General features: G+C 48.6%; 1 protein-coding gene across 3 annotated transcripts in view; it reads right to left on the bottom strand.

Moving 5' to 3' along the window:
- ralgps2 (Ral GEF with PH domain and SH3 binding motif 2) overlaps window positions 1-14,963 on the bottom strand; it is a 49,706-nt gene that overhangs the window by 22,283 nt on the left and 12,460 nt on the right. For all 3 annotated transcript variants that reach the window (XM_056415518.1, XM_056415517.1, XM_056415519.1), the window contains 7 exons: window positions 12,991-13,052; window positions 10,818-10,945; window positions 10,614-10,721; window positions 9,832-9,882; window positions 3,600-3,683; window positions 1,658-1,747; window positions 1,468-1,560 (listed from right to left, as the gene is read on the bottom strand). In XM_056415518.1, coding sequence (XP_056271493.1) covers window positions 1,468-1,560; window positions 1,658-1,747; window positions 3,600-3,683; window positions 9,832-9,882; window positions 10,614-10,721; window positions 10,818-10,883 — 492 coding nt within the window. In that variant the 5' untranslated portion in view covers window positions 10,884-10,945; window positions 12,991-13,052. The remainder of the gene's footprint in view (window positions 1-1,467; window positions 1,561-1,657; window positions 1,748-3,599; window positions 3,684-9,831; window positions 9,883-10,613; window positions 10,722-10,817; window positions 10,946-12,990; window positions 13,053-14,963) is intronic.

Raw genomic sequence — 14,963 nt, 5'->3', positions numbered from 1 at the left:
AACAACGGGATTTAAGACGCCTTCCCTCAGCTGGCGGCGCAATCAATTTGTTTCTTTGAGTGATTTAACATTTTTCCAGAAACACTCGTTTAAGGCGCCCGTTGCTGAAGTCAGTCCCGTCACCTTTTCCAAACAATGACCTCTTTAAATTTACTACCCATGCCTGAAAGAGTAAAAAAAAGAAAAGAAAAAAGACCCCATGGTGATATTCTGCCATGATTTGCAGTCGACAAGGTCAAAAGAAAAAGAAGAAAAGGTCGTTGTGTTGTGCAGAATACTAATTTTAAAAAAACATCACTATCGCCGGCTGCTTGTTTCAATGAACTGGCCACAGGGCCGGAGGTCTGCTGCTCCTCCATGGAAGGGACGGACTGACAGTGTGTGCGTGTGTGCAACAGAGAAGGCATCAAACGACAGTACATCTGATCTGCTGACAACAGGAGTTTTATAGGTTGTGACGATAAGAGAAAGTACTAATGATACCCGCAGGGATCAAAAGTATGTGTGTGTGTGTGTGTGTGTGTGTGTGTGTGCGTGTCCTCCTGTCCTCTCAGAAGTAGGTGAGCGGCGCTCTGGCCAGCAACAGCATTCGCCGAGAGGCTAAAAGAACATTCCGTGGTTTTCCTGCGGAGCCGTTTCCCCGTGACATCATGGCCTCAGCATGCGTTGTGTAAGCTCTTCCATCAGGACGCGGAGACACATCGCTGATCCCTCAGGGGGTGGTGATCGTTTGTAACGGATACCGACGCATAGTTCCCTGCCTGAAGACGGTCCGTTGTAGATGTTCTAGACCACAGGTGTCAAACACAAGGCCCGTGGGCCGAATCCGGCCCGCCGCATCGCTTTGTGTGGCCCCTGGCGGCTTTTAGAGACACGCGATCACCTTTTCTTAAAGAAATTGAAGAGAAATAACCTTTGCTTTAATTTTGAAGGTTTTAGATTAAATGGATTTCTGTTGTAATATTAGAGACATTTTCTTATGTATAAATATTTCTACACTCAAATAAACAATAATCAAATGCAAAGAGAGTTATTTAACAATAAATTTGAGATGTTTATAAAGTGTTTCCGGCCCTTTAAGAGGGCAGCCATGATGCTGATTTGGCCCACGGTGAACATGAGTTTCCTCTTTATTCTGAGTTGACAAACAAATAGAATGTACTCTAGTCTTCCATATTAGATTAAACGTTCTAAGTAGGGCTCGGATTAGAAGAAACAATATGAACGTTCAGGCTCACTCATGTGGCTCAAAGTGGAACTGCAGATAATCATTTAAAATAAAAACAAGCAAACGTATTTGTTGACCTTTTAAATTCTCCGGTCTTTGGGGATGACTGCCCTGAGTCTCTCTCTTTGGTTTATACACATTCACCCCGTGCCGTCAGTTGTGTGCTCGTCCTGATGAGCCTTTGTTTACGCGTCCCGTGTTTGTGGTACACGTCACCAACAAACTGCAAATACACTCACCGCCCAGGTCTTGGCCAGCCTGAAGATGGGGGCGCTCTGCAGCGCCGACACCACGGCCATGACGGCGTGGAGGTTGTTCATGTCGCACAGTTTCTGTTGAAAGAAAACAACATTTGTATAAAGTACAAAGAGCGCGCATTAGGTGGGATTCTTCGCGATGCAAACATCCGTCCCGGCGGCATTTGTGTACCTTGGCGGTGCGAATGTACAGACTCAGCACCTCGGCTCTGATCTTCAACGTCTGGGCGTGGAGGATCTCTCGTACCACCCAGAAACTCGTCTAGGGGGAAGAAAATGGGAAAAAGAAAATGGAAATTATGGCAAGTCCCACAAACTCCCCCCAGGGGTCATGCGGTCATGTTGACCAATGGTTTCCCAGGACTTGCAACCAAATTTCCAAGACCAAACATGTTGTGACATCTCGGTGTATGGATGGTGGAGCTGCTGTTGCTATGGCCACAGAACATTTCAGTCATGGTGCGTTCACACGCAGCGAGAGCGTATGCCGGCTTATATTTTGAGCGTCTATCTTTAAAAAACATGAATTATTTCAAACTCCAGGCCTCGAAATGACCATTTAAAAATTCTTGACTTAGCAGACCCGGAGGGGGGGGGGGGGGTGGAGGGGGGTGGATGCTGCAGATCTGAGGACCGCAGAAATCTTCCTCTCACGTGTTACACTCAATGAGGATTTCAATGAGGATTTCAGGATTTCAGGGAGGAAAATCCAACCCGATTCCACAACAGACACACACCGTGACGCCTAATGCGGCGAGCGGAGGATGGAGGAGTGTTCGGAGTGCTTCGGCCGGACGGAGAGCGATGTCAGAAATATGTCTGTGGGGAGAACGCCGGAAAGTCGACGTTCTGATTACACACACACAAGTCGGTGAATCAATCAGTGTTAACGCTCCGGGGAGAGCGGGGAATGGAGAGGGAGAAAAGAAAAAAGAGGAGCAGTGTGAGGGATGAGAGGGGGGGGGGGGGGTCGTGCCACGGGGCTGCGCAGACGTCTGTACATCGTGTCCCGATGAGACCGGCGCAGGCGGCCTGACCAGCTGCTCGTCCTCCCTCTGGAGCCGCGGCCGAGAGGCGTTCTTCTTCTGCACCTCAATAAATTAGTGTGTGCGCCGGCTTCACCGGTCGTTTTGTTTTTTACTGCCTTCTTGACGTGCTCATAATTTGAGCCGACAGCTGGCTCTTTCTTTTTTTTCTCTCCGGGAAACAGCCCGAGACTTGTTTTTGTTGCAGGGGAAGAGGTGAAGAGCTGAGGAGTGAAGAGATAAACTCCTCTCTCTACACACACAGGCCGGTGCTCTCGGTAGGTCCGACCCACTGGTGAGAATATCGTCTGTTCCCATTCGCTCATCATCGCCACTAATTCTCCATTTTCACTGCGGTAAGGATTTCAGCCTGTGAGCCAAGTCGCCGCACAGAACAACGACGCACTGATCACAACCAGTTATTCTCTCCTGGCATCTCCTCCTCTCCCCTCTTCTCTCCTCCTCTTCTGCTCCGTTGGCTTTCTCTCGGGAGCTTTCTGGGACTCTAGCCTCCAAATCCAAGTCCCATTACCCCCCCCCTCTCATTTTACTCGGCTCGCGGCGGCTGAAATGTGTGCCGCTAACATCTTGAATCACCGTTTGGGATCTTGCTATACATGCCGAGGTTCCCACGACAACGCATTCTTGTCGGATCGTCTCATATTTATCCTGGAGGGCAGTGGAGTGGGTCTTAAAACATTCTTCAAAAGGAGCCTGGCAATAACACTGGAAGTGGATTAAAGGCGGCCTCTTACGTCATCACCCACAACTTCCTGATGATGATGATGATGTCACTGGGCACCGGGTGGGAATACAGATCCCTGCATGCAGCATGCGCATTAATAACCAGGACAAAACAAACTCCTTCCTGTCAGACGACCCGGGGACTATTTATGACGAGGGAGACCCGGAGATATTTCGGCGCTGCCACGACAAGCCGGGCTTCGAAAAAAAACGAAAAAAACACTCCGGGCGATGATTTAGTGCTCGCTGGACGGAGGCAGAGCTGTAACTTCTCCATTCCTGAACGACCACGGCTCATAAATACTTATTGCGTTGCAGCGGGGGGGGGGGGGGCTCTGAGCTCACCTGGTTGAACCTGCGAGTGAAGGCCACGACATTTGGGGCGGAGCTGTGCTTCTCCTTCTTGTTCCAGCCGCAGCTCGACAGCTCCTGAAACACACACGCAGGGAACAGACATTATGGACTGAGCCAAAGTTTATTTATATATATATATATATATAAATGTACCCAACAGTCACGTCAGAGGTCCCCCCCCCCCGTCTGTACAATGTGCTCACGGTGAAGTTGCCGTTCCCTTTTCAAAGGTGCACCAGACTGATTCATTTAACTTTAATTAGTAATCGTGCTCAACTCAATTCTGACAAAATTCCAATATTAGACCGAGTCTGGATCCAACTTCAAAACTTTACATGTTAGTTTCCATGGCAGGAAAACCATTAACTAACCACTAATGATGACTCTGGAACACCCACGGAGACTTCAAGTGTTTATGCACCGACGCCGGCCAACATGACGGGGGTCACGTGACACATTTCAGCCAATGGGAGAGCGGACACAAGGACAAACAAGCCAATCGTAACATTGTTGATTTAAAAATTGTAAATTGTTTCACGTGGGAGACGCTTGTTGATCATCTACAAATCACAACACATTCAGCCGAAGACTGCAAACTCATGAAAACACGACTGTGGGTTTTTTTGTAAAAGAAACAGCGAATAAAAACTAAATTGGAATGATGTCAAAGACATCCGACATCATAGCACTATTTGCTGTGCACTTTTGTGACCCATTAAATCGAAGAACACGCAAAGTCATTTCCCCCCCAGGCTGGACTCGGCCTCACGAGGCGGAGGAGACCACACAGACTGAGGGGAACCCGGAGCTCCTCCTCCCGGCCCGGAGGCCAACGACACCAACGCAGAAGTGGAAGAACGTAGCCGCCGGCGCGTGGGCGAGGCGACGACTCGAGCTCAGGGTCGAGGAAACGAGGAGAGGCAAGGGGAGAGAGAGAGAGGAGACGAAGGGATACGGTGAAGACCGCGAGGCCGACGAGCCGGAGTGGAGCGCCCGCGTCACGGCGCCGACTCACCGGAGGAGAGCTCGCCGTTTATTTACACATCTCTCCTTTTTTCTTAAATAAGCGCTTCCCTCTCTCCCTGACCCTCCTCCTCCTCCTCCGAACGATAATAAAGATCAGATTCCAGGACAAACACCCCGCACCCAAACTTCACCTCATCCCAAACTTCGCTCAGCGCTGGGATCTGTTTTTACGACGGCGTCGTGAGGCGCAAGACATCAAACGAGAGGCCGAGGAGGAGGAAGACGAGCAGCTGCAGCCGAGCTGCCGTGACCTCATGAAATGTCTTTTTGTTCTCCGTCTGCATTGTTCATGGAAAACTGGAGCGCTGGGAGCCATGGGGATATTATGGAGAGGCCACGGGGACGATGAAGATGAGGAACAGGGTGGAAAAAGAAGGAAGATGGGAGGGGGGGGGTTTGGAGAGCTCTTGAGGATGACAACGGAAAAATGTGAACTGGACAGTTATGCGTGTTGCTGATCTGGACGAGTAGAACCCAAAAGCCATTACCATGTTCTGCTGTCTCTGGTCTCCAGGTCGACCCGGTACCGACGCCTTGAGATGTGCGCTGGCGACCTTTTAAATATTTAATGAGACCCGTTAACGGCGTCAAAATGTCTGGTCGGCGCATGTTCGCTCGTCCCCAAAAAAAAAAAAAAAAAGCTTACTCAAGTTCTACAGAACTCGAGCGTTCCAGAGCTAAAGGTTCCCACGGACGAGGGTCTGGGAAGTCCATTTGTTCTGGTTGCTATGGTGACGGTGGTGAATGCCCTGACACTGTCACCGTAATATTCAATTATCATATGAATTCTGGAGTTTGGGGTTCGTTGATCTCAGCCAAATTTGAAAAAGGGGGGAAAGAAGTCGTGAACTGAATGATTGTTTCAGCAGCGGCGTCCATTACCTCGCTGTCCACGCCGTGGAGAGATGACTTTCCCAGCTGACCCCATGAGACGATTCTTACGGTAGTTGAGGCCGCGAGACGACCGTAAAAACATCTCTAAAAACTCACTGTGATGGCGGAGAGCCAATCACACGAGTCCTCCGAACCTCAGCGTTCGTTTATTCTCAAGTACACAATCGTACACAAAATATTTCCAATTTTCTCCCAATGGGCTCGGACCTCCGCACGCCCCCAAACCGAATGCGGTGCGTTCAGGTTGCAGGGTTTCTTTGCCAACCCACGCTGATGGTTTTTTTGAGAAATCCTCTTTGACAAGGACAAATCTGTCCCTGAGGTTTTTGCGTCTACAGCCAACACATTATTTTCCTCCACCTTCCAGCGTGATGAATGTGTACTGACCGTCACGCTGGCAAGCTGCATTGTGGGTGGGATTCCCAACTATAGCCGTTTGTGGAGCAATTATTGCCCAATCCCTCCACCAGAAAAACAACCTGTATGGATTACGGGGACCCGGCAGAGAACTGGGACAGTTTAAAAAATATATATATATATATACACTTTTATTAATCCCCAAGGGGAAATTAGTTCTCTGCATTTAACCCATCCTTAGTTATTAAGGAGCAGTGGGCTGCAGTGATACGCCCGGGAAGCAACTGGGGGTTCAGTGCCTTGCTCAAGGACACTTCGACTTGCAACTAATGGGGAGAGCGGGGATCGCACCCACAACCTTGCGGTTGCAGGACGGCCCTCTTACCCCACTGAGCTACAGCCGCCCCACGGAAAACACAATATATTGAGCAAACTTCATTCATTTATGATATATATATATATTAGTGCTGTGAAAAATAACGCGTTAATGAGTTATGATTAAATTACAGGATTAATTAGTTAATTTTTTTTAACACATGCGCAGAATGAGCTTCCAATACGTCTGGTGTTGGTCGTCTCTAACCAGCAGCATGTCATTTTGTCTTTACGTGTCGCGTTAACACTACTCCGATCTCCGTCTCGCGCGCCGCAGAGCTCCGATGCCGGCATCGGGCCGAAAAAAAGTCACTTGCACCCCCCCCCCCCCGGCAACAACTCTACTCAGCCGCGCACTGGTGAGCAAGTTATGTGCATCCCTGTGTATAAATTTATATATCCGTCTTTTGTCATAAATCTTTATGTTCTCACAAAAATATACCGAGAATATCAGTAATATGTGATTAATCCACAGAAACTTGTGATTAATTTGATTAAAATTTGTAATCATTTCACAGCCCTAATATATATATACACACACAAATATATAAAAATATATAATTAAATAAATGTATATATAAATTATATGAATATATATATATATATGAATATATATATAAATAAATATATGTATATTTTGGCTGAATTGGCCAAAGCCACTAAATTGCTAACTTGGCTTTTGTCATAAGCGTCCCCCACTCCCCACACGTTGCCCTTTTGCCTTAATATTGCACTCCTGATCATGGCCACTAGGGTTGACGACTGGTTGCAAAAAGAAGTCCGATTGTATAGAAGTCTATATAGTAACTCTACTTCTCTCTTGATTTATTCCCCCAGTAAACATCGTAAACATGAATTTGTCTCGATCTCTAGTTCCAAGTCTTCTTCTATACATCATGATGTCATCTTTTAGTAAATGATGGTCATTTAGAGTCAGACCATAAAGCAGGGGATGCTTTATGGCTCACTATTATTGATCTGGTCCAGGTGTTGTCTGTGTCTTTCTTTAAACGCTTAATAAAAATAGTATAAGGCCAAGAAAAGCTGGAGCCGGTCCGTGATATTTTCCAACGTTATTTTTGGAAAACGTAGCGCGTCGACGAGAAACTTCAAAGTTGTTTGAAGGAGACGAAGATGAAGGAGCAACGTAAAGTAATGTTAGAGAGGGAATTATGCCCCATTTCACTTGGTTTTAAAATCATTCATCAGACTGGTGCTTGAAACCATCGACCATCTACTCTCTCCAGCTACTGGTTAAAAAACTGGCGGCCTGATTACATCTTCGAAACCGCAGTTCACAAACCCCCCGTTGATGTCGGTGTCTCTACGCTTCGTTTGATCTTTACATCTTGCTCTTATCGGACGATCTGTGCAAACTACAGCGAGCGATCCGATCCAGCTCCCTCCGGATGAATTACAGATGCGTCAGCGCTTTCAGAAAAGTCCTTGTAAATTAAGACGAGGGGATGAGATCTCGCCTCCTTGGGATCCATCTCGTCGTTTTCACGACCAAAAGAAACTCGGCGGCGGGTCGTCGATGACCCGTCTGTCTGCTCGACTGATGACCGTCAGAAACACGCCTTCTGGCCTCTCCATTACACTCGCGCCGGCTCTCCGGCCATCTTTTCTTTTTTCCGGTCTCGCAGACATTGCATTGTGGGAAGTGAATTATCACAGCAGCCCTCTCTCGCACGGCAAAGCCTAGCGAGCGGTCACTGAACGCATCATCGGGAGCAGATGTGTTTAGGCTCGGCGCTGTCAGCTGCGTCACGGTGCGCTCGCCGTCTGAGCCTTCTCTCGAGGCCAGAAGAAGATGAAGAGCTCCTCCTCCTCCTCCTCCTCCTCCTCCTCCAGCGATGGACTCAGGCTAACGAGGTCCTCTGTTCTACCGCCGTCCTGCTCGCGGTACGTTCTCCGCCTGTGCGTCATGTACAACATGTTTTAGAAAGAAGACAAAAACGTTGTTAAACAGCCAGCGCGCACATTAGCGCTCGGACCGCCGGCCTCTCTCCGTTCCTCTGCACACAAGCACCGTTTATGGAGAGAGATGGGGGGTGAATATTGAACACACGAGACACCGTGCGCGGCCAGATCACGTAGTCGGGTGCAGTCATTTTGGAGTTTAGGGCCGTCTTGGAAGGCGCGGACGGCCGGTGCGGAGAACTGAAACCGTGCGCAGGAAATGATTTGCAGCGATAAGATTGTTTTGGACTTCTGCAGCGGCGGCCGTCGTCAAGGGGGATCGAGGGAAAACAGTCCGAATGTGTGCAGCCGCGGGGCCGGCGGGAACACTTGGAACCAAAGCGGGTGGAAAATTCGAGTCGTCTTCGAGTTTGTTATCATGCAAGTAGTCAGAAAATGTACAACGTGAAAACCTTCTGAAGAACATCTGGTCTGGACGTGCGAAACGGACGAAAACTATTCTCTCTCGACGGGGAGACGAACGAGGAGCATCGTGGAAACCAACGCCGCTCTGAAAATGACAACGCCTTGTATACGTTGACCCCGATTCCATGTCCACAACTGTGACACAATGTGTGTGTGTGTAGAGCTCAATGTTGTAACAAGGCATTTAAATAGTGCATACAAAAACACAAGTGGGCTGCATGTCAGTAAAAACATTATTGCACAACTCAACACATATTTAATATTTTCCTATTCAGGCAGTGAGCCCAGTGAAGCAGCAGGCACACACACACACACACCTACACACACACACACCTGCGTCTCCCATTATGCGTCTGAGGAGGCCGAGGAGACAGCAGTGGAAACTTTAGCCGCGTTTCCCGTTCTCTCGGAGCTGCTGTGCTTTCCTTCTTTCCTTCCTTCAGCCTCTCCCTCTGCAGCCTTCATCTCCTTGTCAGCCCCCCCCCCCTCCCCCTCATCCCACTACATGACCTTCCAAAATATCTGACGTCTTAAAAGCAATAAGTGAGCCGCTGTCCCCGTGCACCCGACCCCGTGAACCTCACTCGCTACATCGGGCGGAAGCGAGCGGACACATGTTCACGAGGCTCATAAAACCCTGCGAGCCAGCCCAGACGGCGAGCGTGTTCTCGAACGCTGCCGCGTGAACTCGGTTCAGGGGAAGAAGACGAGGGCCCGAGTGGCGGAGCGGGGGAAACCTGGTGCACGACGAACCATTTAAAATTAACCCGAAAGCTCTCGCCACATGACGACGTCGTTACTTAAGATCAATTCAAAATGCACGACCGAGGGGAATGATAACCGTGTGTGTGTGTGTGTGTGTGTGTGTCCGCTGACAAGTCTTCCCCACATGCAGAAGCAGGAGACAGACTGCAGCACACCGCACTGGGATGTGGTCTGTGTGCTGCTGTTATAAAAAGGCCACAGCGGCCGACCGTAAACACAAGTTATCCATGACGGCTGTCAGGACCATGCAGAGGAGGAGGAGGAAGAAGAGGAGGGGAAAAGAAAGGGAGGGTACACAGGATCCCACTGGGGAGACAGACCGGGCAAGACCCAGATGTCCCCTTTTACCTGCATCACTGTGATAAGTGCGCCTGTGTGTGTGTGTGTGTGTGTGTGTGTGTGTGTGTGCGTGGCTCACCTCTGGCTGGATGGCCTTGAACACGGGAGCATCCATGAGCATGATCTGACTCTGGAGGAGACACAGCACAACAGATTCTTCAGACGTTGCTCGGTTCGGGCGACATCATCGCCCGCTGGACGGATCCAGGCAAGCCGAGACGACGGGGAAACGATTAAAACACCTGTAGAGGCGTCGTCCTGTGGAGCAGGTGGCTGGGACCCTTCTATTGACATTTCTATAACTTGATACAGCTTGAGAAGTCATTACATGACGACGCTGCAGTTAGAAAGATAAGGAGCGCCCCCTGGTGGTTGAAACTGAGAAGAACACAGACACTGGGAGACCTTTATTGGGCCTCAGACTAACAGGACTCAGGACTATGAACGCAAAGCGGCCCGATCGACTCGTCATCAGAACTGTGATCGAGGGGAGACTCCCCTCTGCCATGCCTCTGGATTATGTTAAGAGGAATCTACATTGTTTTTTTTATGGACGTGGACCTTTTTAGTGCATGTTCCACATGTCATGCGCCAGTCTCGGTCAAAATCCTTTAAAAAGTCTTGGCGTCGGTTCAGCCTGGACGATCCTGAGCTGCGTTACTCCTCACAACGAGGAAAGGGGTGAACAGCCGAGGTGAAATCCATCAGCGCCGGCTCGGCACTGCCAAACCTCTAATCTATTCCTTCTGATCCAAACTCACCCCACTTCCTCCTCCGTCACCCCGTCAGCACTTCACGTTTGTGCTTACAGAACTTTTTTTTTCTTCTTTAAACACTCGGACAAACTTAAACTTCACTTACTGCATATTCTTCGGGAGTGACCTTCAGCACATCGAACACAACGGCGTCAAAACTCTTCTTCAGGTCCGAAGAGCCCTTATCGCTGAGAGACTCGGCGCTGCTGCTCTTCTACAACACACACACACACACAGTTGCATTGTAAGGAAAGAAGGAGGATGGCGGTGCTGTGTGTGTGTGTGTGTGGGGGGGGGGGGGGGGGCTCACCTCAGAGAGTGTTGCAGCGGTGGTGGTGATGATGCTGCCTGACCGGCCATTGGTGAGGTCCATCATTCCCACACCATCTATCTTCAGCGCACCAGACCAATCATCCTCAGCAACGCCTGCCCGGCCCTCTGAAAACAAACACACACACACGGTGAGTTCATATCTTCAAACGTTAACCAGTCTTTCTTCGCCCAGCAGCAACAACAGCACCACCTACTGGTGGATTGGCGCAGCGTCAGCTCATTATCACAGAGTGAACCTGAATTCAACTTCAAACCAAATCAGCGAGGACGGAGTTCGAGGTGGCGCTTCAGGTCACATGACGTCTATTCTTCAGTCCCTCCTGGAGAGGGATCCTCCTCTGTTGCTCTCCTGAAGGTGTCTTACTTTTTTTTTATACCCTTGAAAGGATTTCCCCCCCCCCCATTTCTTGGGAGTTTTTTTTCCCTGATCCGATGTGAGGTCAAAGGTCAGCGATGTCGTACGTGTACAGATTGGAAATCCCGCTGAGGCAAATTTGTGATATTATGCTATATGAAATAAACTGAATTGAATAATTAAGTTTGTGTGACCGAAAGGAAGACCACAAACAAACGGACCAATCGCGGCAGAGCGGCGCCTCCCGTGTTGTCCGAGGTGGGATTCCTGTTTTTATCAATGGAGCCTCGTGGCTTTGAAGAGCGTCTGGATAACGGAGAGGGCCGCGGTGAGAATGTTCTAAACATAGAAAACACTTATGATATTGATTTGTTTTGGGCGTGTAGTGAACTCTCACAGGTTGGTTGCTGTCTTTGACCAAATGTCAAACACTAAAATAGGTTTTCCAAGCTGTAACAAACAACGGTTTGTTTATTTAGTTGAATAATGATCAAATCAACATAGTGGCTCTTTCTTAAACTATGAACCATCAACTCATTGTTATGTAGTTTCATTTGGAGAAATCACTAAATGTTGCACAAAAAGCAAACGTGGAGTCTTTTAAATTCTAATATTTTCCTCATAACTCTGCAGAGTATCAGTTATGACTTCTGAAAAAAGACGTTTCTTGGAGTGATGGAAACCCAGAGATTCATTTGAGACGATTTCACGCTGGAGGCTCCACGGAGCAGATTTAAACTCGGACTGATTTCCCATCAGGATAATATCTCTCTGAATGTTCTTCTCTGCCCACGACCGGAAAAAAAGAAAAACCCTCGGAGACTTTTCCCCCGCCGAAGGCCCAGAGAGGGAGACAGTAATGAAAAATATGAAGTCGCTTTGAATGCTGAAGCCATCCCCTTGTGCGCCTGACAATGCCAGCCTGTGTGTGTGTGTGTGTGTGTGTCTGTCTCCCGGTCTGTCTTCTCGGCTGCCTCCAGGCTGGAGCGGGCCGGTGCTTTAAGAGCCATTAGCTGCCTCCCCCAGCTGCACTCTGCCGAGCCGCGAGCAAACATCATGACATCACGACATATTTTTTTAGGGGGCATTTTTTGCCCCCAATGACTGAAATCCAGGAAATTGGGGGCACTTTTTGAATCTTGTGAAACGACATTTAACCTTTTGTTCAAAAATAATTATTATTTAGGCTTAGAGTATATGAGCAATTGTCATAAAATGGCAATAATAAGACTATTAAGTAGTAGTCTACAGAGTCAAGTGTTTTTTTTTACAGAAAACATCAATCAGACAATAGTATTCAGTTGTATTCTTATTTCTTTGTAGTTATTTATTCGTAGTATTTTTTTTAAACAACTATTAAAAATTGTAACTTATATCTTTATTTTTATATAATTAAAAATAATATTTATAGATTTTTTTTGTGTGTACCTACCTAGTACACACACAACAAAGCAACGAAACACTATTAAATTAACTAAATTATGGGGTCATTTTTTGCCTTTCCTCGTGATATCAGGGTCAAAATTATATTTCTTAGGGTCAGTTTTGCCCTCGTTTATTTCTGACGGGGTTCTAGTTTGAGGAAATGCTGACGACTGAGACTCGTTGGGTTTGTGCCCTCCTCTTCATCTAATGAGCAATGAGTCACGTACTGAAAAGAGTTTGAAAAAGACCGTTAGTATTCAACCCCAGGGCTCACAAACGGGTCCGTGCTGCCGCCGCCGCCGCCGCACCTTTGAATAATGAATAAAACTTAACGAGCCGGCCTGGCGAGAGAGGCGGGGCCAAAACTCACCGGTCACGCGTGTCAGATGTGCATAGCGTCGGCGGTTCACGTCTTCCTCGGGCTGCTGATGGCTGTGTGACAGAGAGCAGGGAGACACAATGATTCCTCTGAACATGAACACACACACGGTATGAACAGTAAACAGTGAATCTCAACTGAATATTAAATGAATTCTGCCACGCCTACTTCAACCAAACAGGGACACAGAAAGATGAAGACGAGGGTCGAGGGCTGCAGGGGGCCTTCGGCATCGTCTTTAAATTGCCCGTTTCGTCCAACTAAGTCAGAAAACCACTCCTCTGGGTTTAAAAAAAATAATCTTAATTTACTGGCCCATCAAGAGAGAAAATCCCCCAGCATGCCCTCTGCCTCAGGACCTCCCTCACATGCAATGCCTCCCGTCAGCCAGCAGGTGTCTCACTCCGACTGAGAAGACTAATGCCGCACACTGGCGGCTCAGATCTCATCATCGCCCTGCAGGCCGCGGGTCAGAGTGCAAGAGGACAAACGGTGGATTAAGATTTCCACTCCAAAGTAAACTTTAAACCTCGTGTGACATAATAAGCCCGCACAGAGCTTGAGGAGAGCAACGCGGGGGTGTTGTTGAGTCGCGAGCTCGGGATACAGAAGTAACGTCTCGTTGAGCACCAAGTGTGTGTGTGTGTGTGTGTCCGAGCTTCCAGACCCTGTCTTTACATCTCAAGGGAACGCCTCCTGAAGACGCCCACGCCTCCAGCTCCGCTGCTTCAGGAACACAGAGGAGGCAGCAGCTCCCCCTCCTTCTGAGTCACTGCCCTCCCCAGCCAAGTCTCAGGGATCCTGATGCAAGAGCCCCCCCCCCTCCTCCTCTCGTGTTGTTTGTGACATAATATTCTACGTGGTTGAGTCCTTGCCTCAAGTCAAGTCGGGGGCTGCAGCCGGATCCGTTTGTTTTTATTCTAAAATGGATTTTTAATTCCACCATTTCCTGCACGAATCATAAAATCCATGATCACTATAATAATTATCTTTATCACGGAAGTGAGGGATGATTTCGCCCACGTTGACGTTACATCAGGCAGCCACACACACACACACACACACTTCTCTTGTGATACAACCCACCGAAACAAAACCGTTTTCAAGAACACAAAGTTTTCATGGCCGACGGCGTGTCAGGTCGACGTTGGGGTCACAGACCGCCCGGCAACGCGTCCGCTGACGGAACCGCATGAGCAATAATAAGAGCTGTAGAGGGGTGTGTGTGTGTGTGTGTGTGTGTGTGCGAGCGCTCGGATGGGCCGACAACGTGTCGGCATCGTCTTCAGGGTGGGCTTAACGCACGTGAGGAGGAGGAAGCGGAGAAGAGCGGAGAAAGAGAAATTAAATCATTTGTGTGGTCCCCCCCTCTTTCCTTCCTCTCTCATCCCTCTTCCTTCCTCCCTTGCTTCTCCCTTCCCCCACCCTCTCCCTTACTTGCTTATCCCTCTCTTCCTTCATTCCTACTCTCTCCCTTACTTCACCCTCTCCCTCTCTCTCTCTCTCCGTGGTGATGTCTGACTGTTTTTTGACGTTCACATTTCTACTGCGGTTCAAACGAATCTCACACACACACACACACCGCCTGCATACCTATACGACGCCGGCCCTTTAATTGGTTCATCAAGAAATGATTAGCAGCTGATTGGATGATGTAAATACTCGCTGCAGGCCTCATTAAAACATCCCGCGGCCCCCATGGCTCTCTGATGAGCGGCACGTCATTAATACGTTATCTGTGACAAAACTGTGGCGGCGCGTCAAAAGGCGGGAAACACGGCGAGGAGCCAGCAGCTCACGTACTTTGTTTACTAAGGAGTTTTTAAAGCTGGTTATGAATCAAAAAGAGACATCGTAGTGACCAGGAGAGCCTTTGTTTACATGTTTACAGGTTGGCATGCGAGCCGTGAAGTAGACCACCGAGAGAAGCCATGTTTGATGTTTTATCTTGTGGTTATTATTAC

The sequence above is a fragment of the Pseudoliparis swirei genome, chromosome 5 (assembly GCF_029220125.1).
Source record: "Pseudoliparis swirei isolate HS2019 ecotype Mariana Trench chromosome 5, NWPU_hadal_v1, whole genome shotgun sequence".
Lineage (NCBI taxonomy): Eukaryota > Metazoa > Chordata > Actinopteri > Perciformes > Liparidae > Pseudoliparis > Pseudoliparis swirei.
Note: the sequence above shows the minus strand (reverse complement) of the source record. Positions and strands in the feature narration are given on the sequence as shown.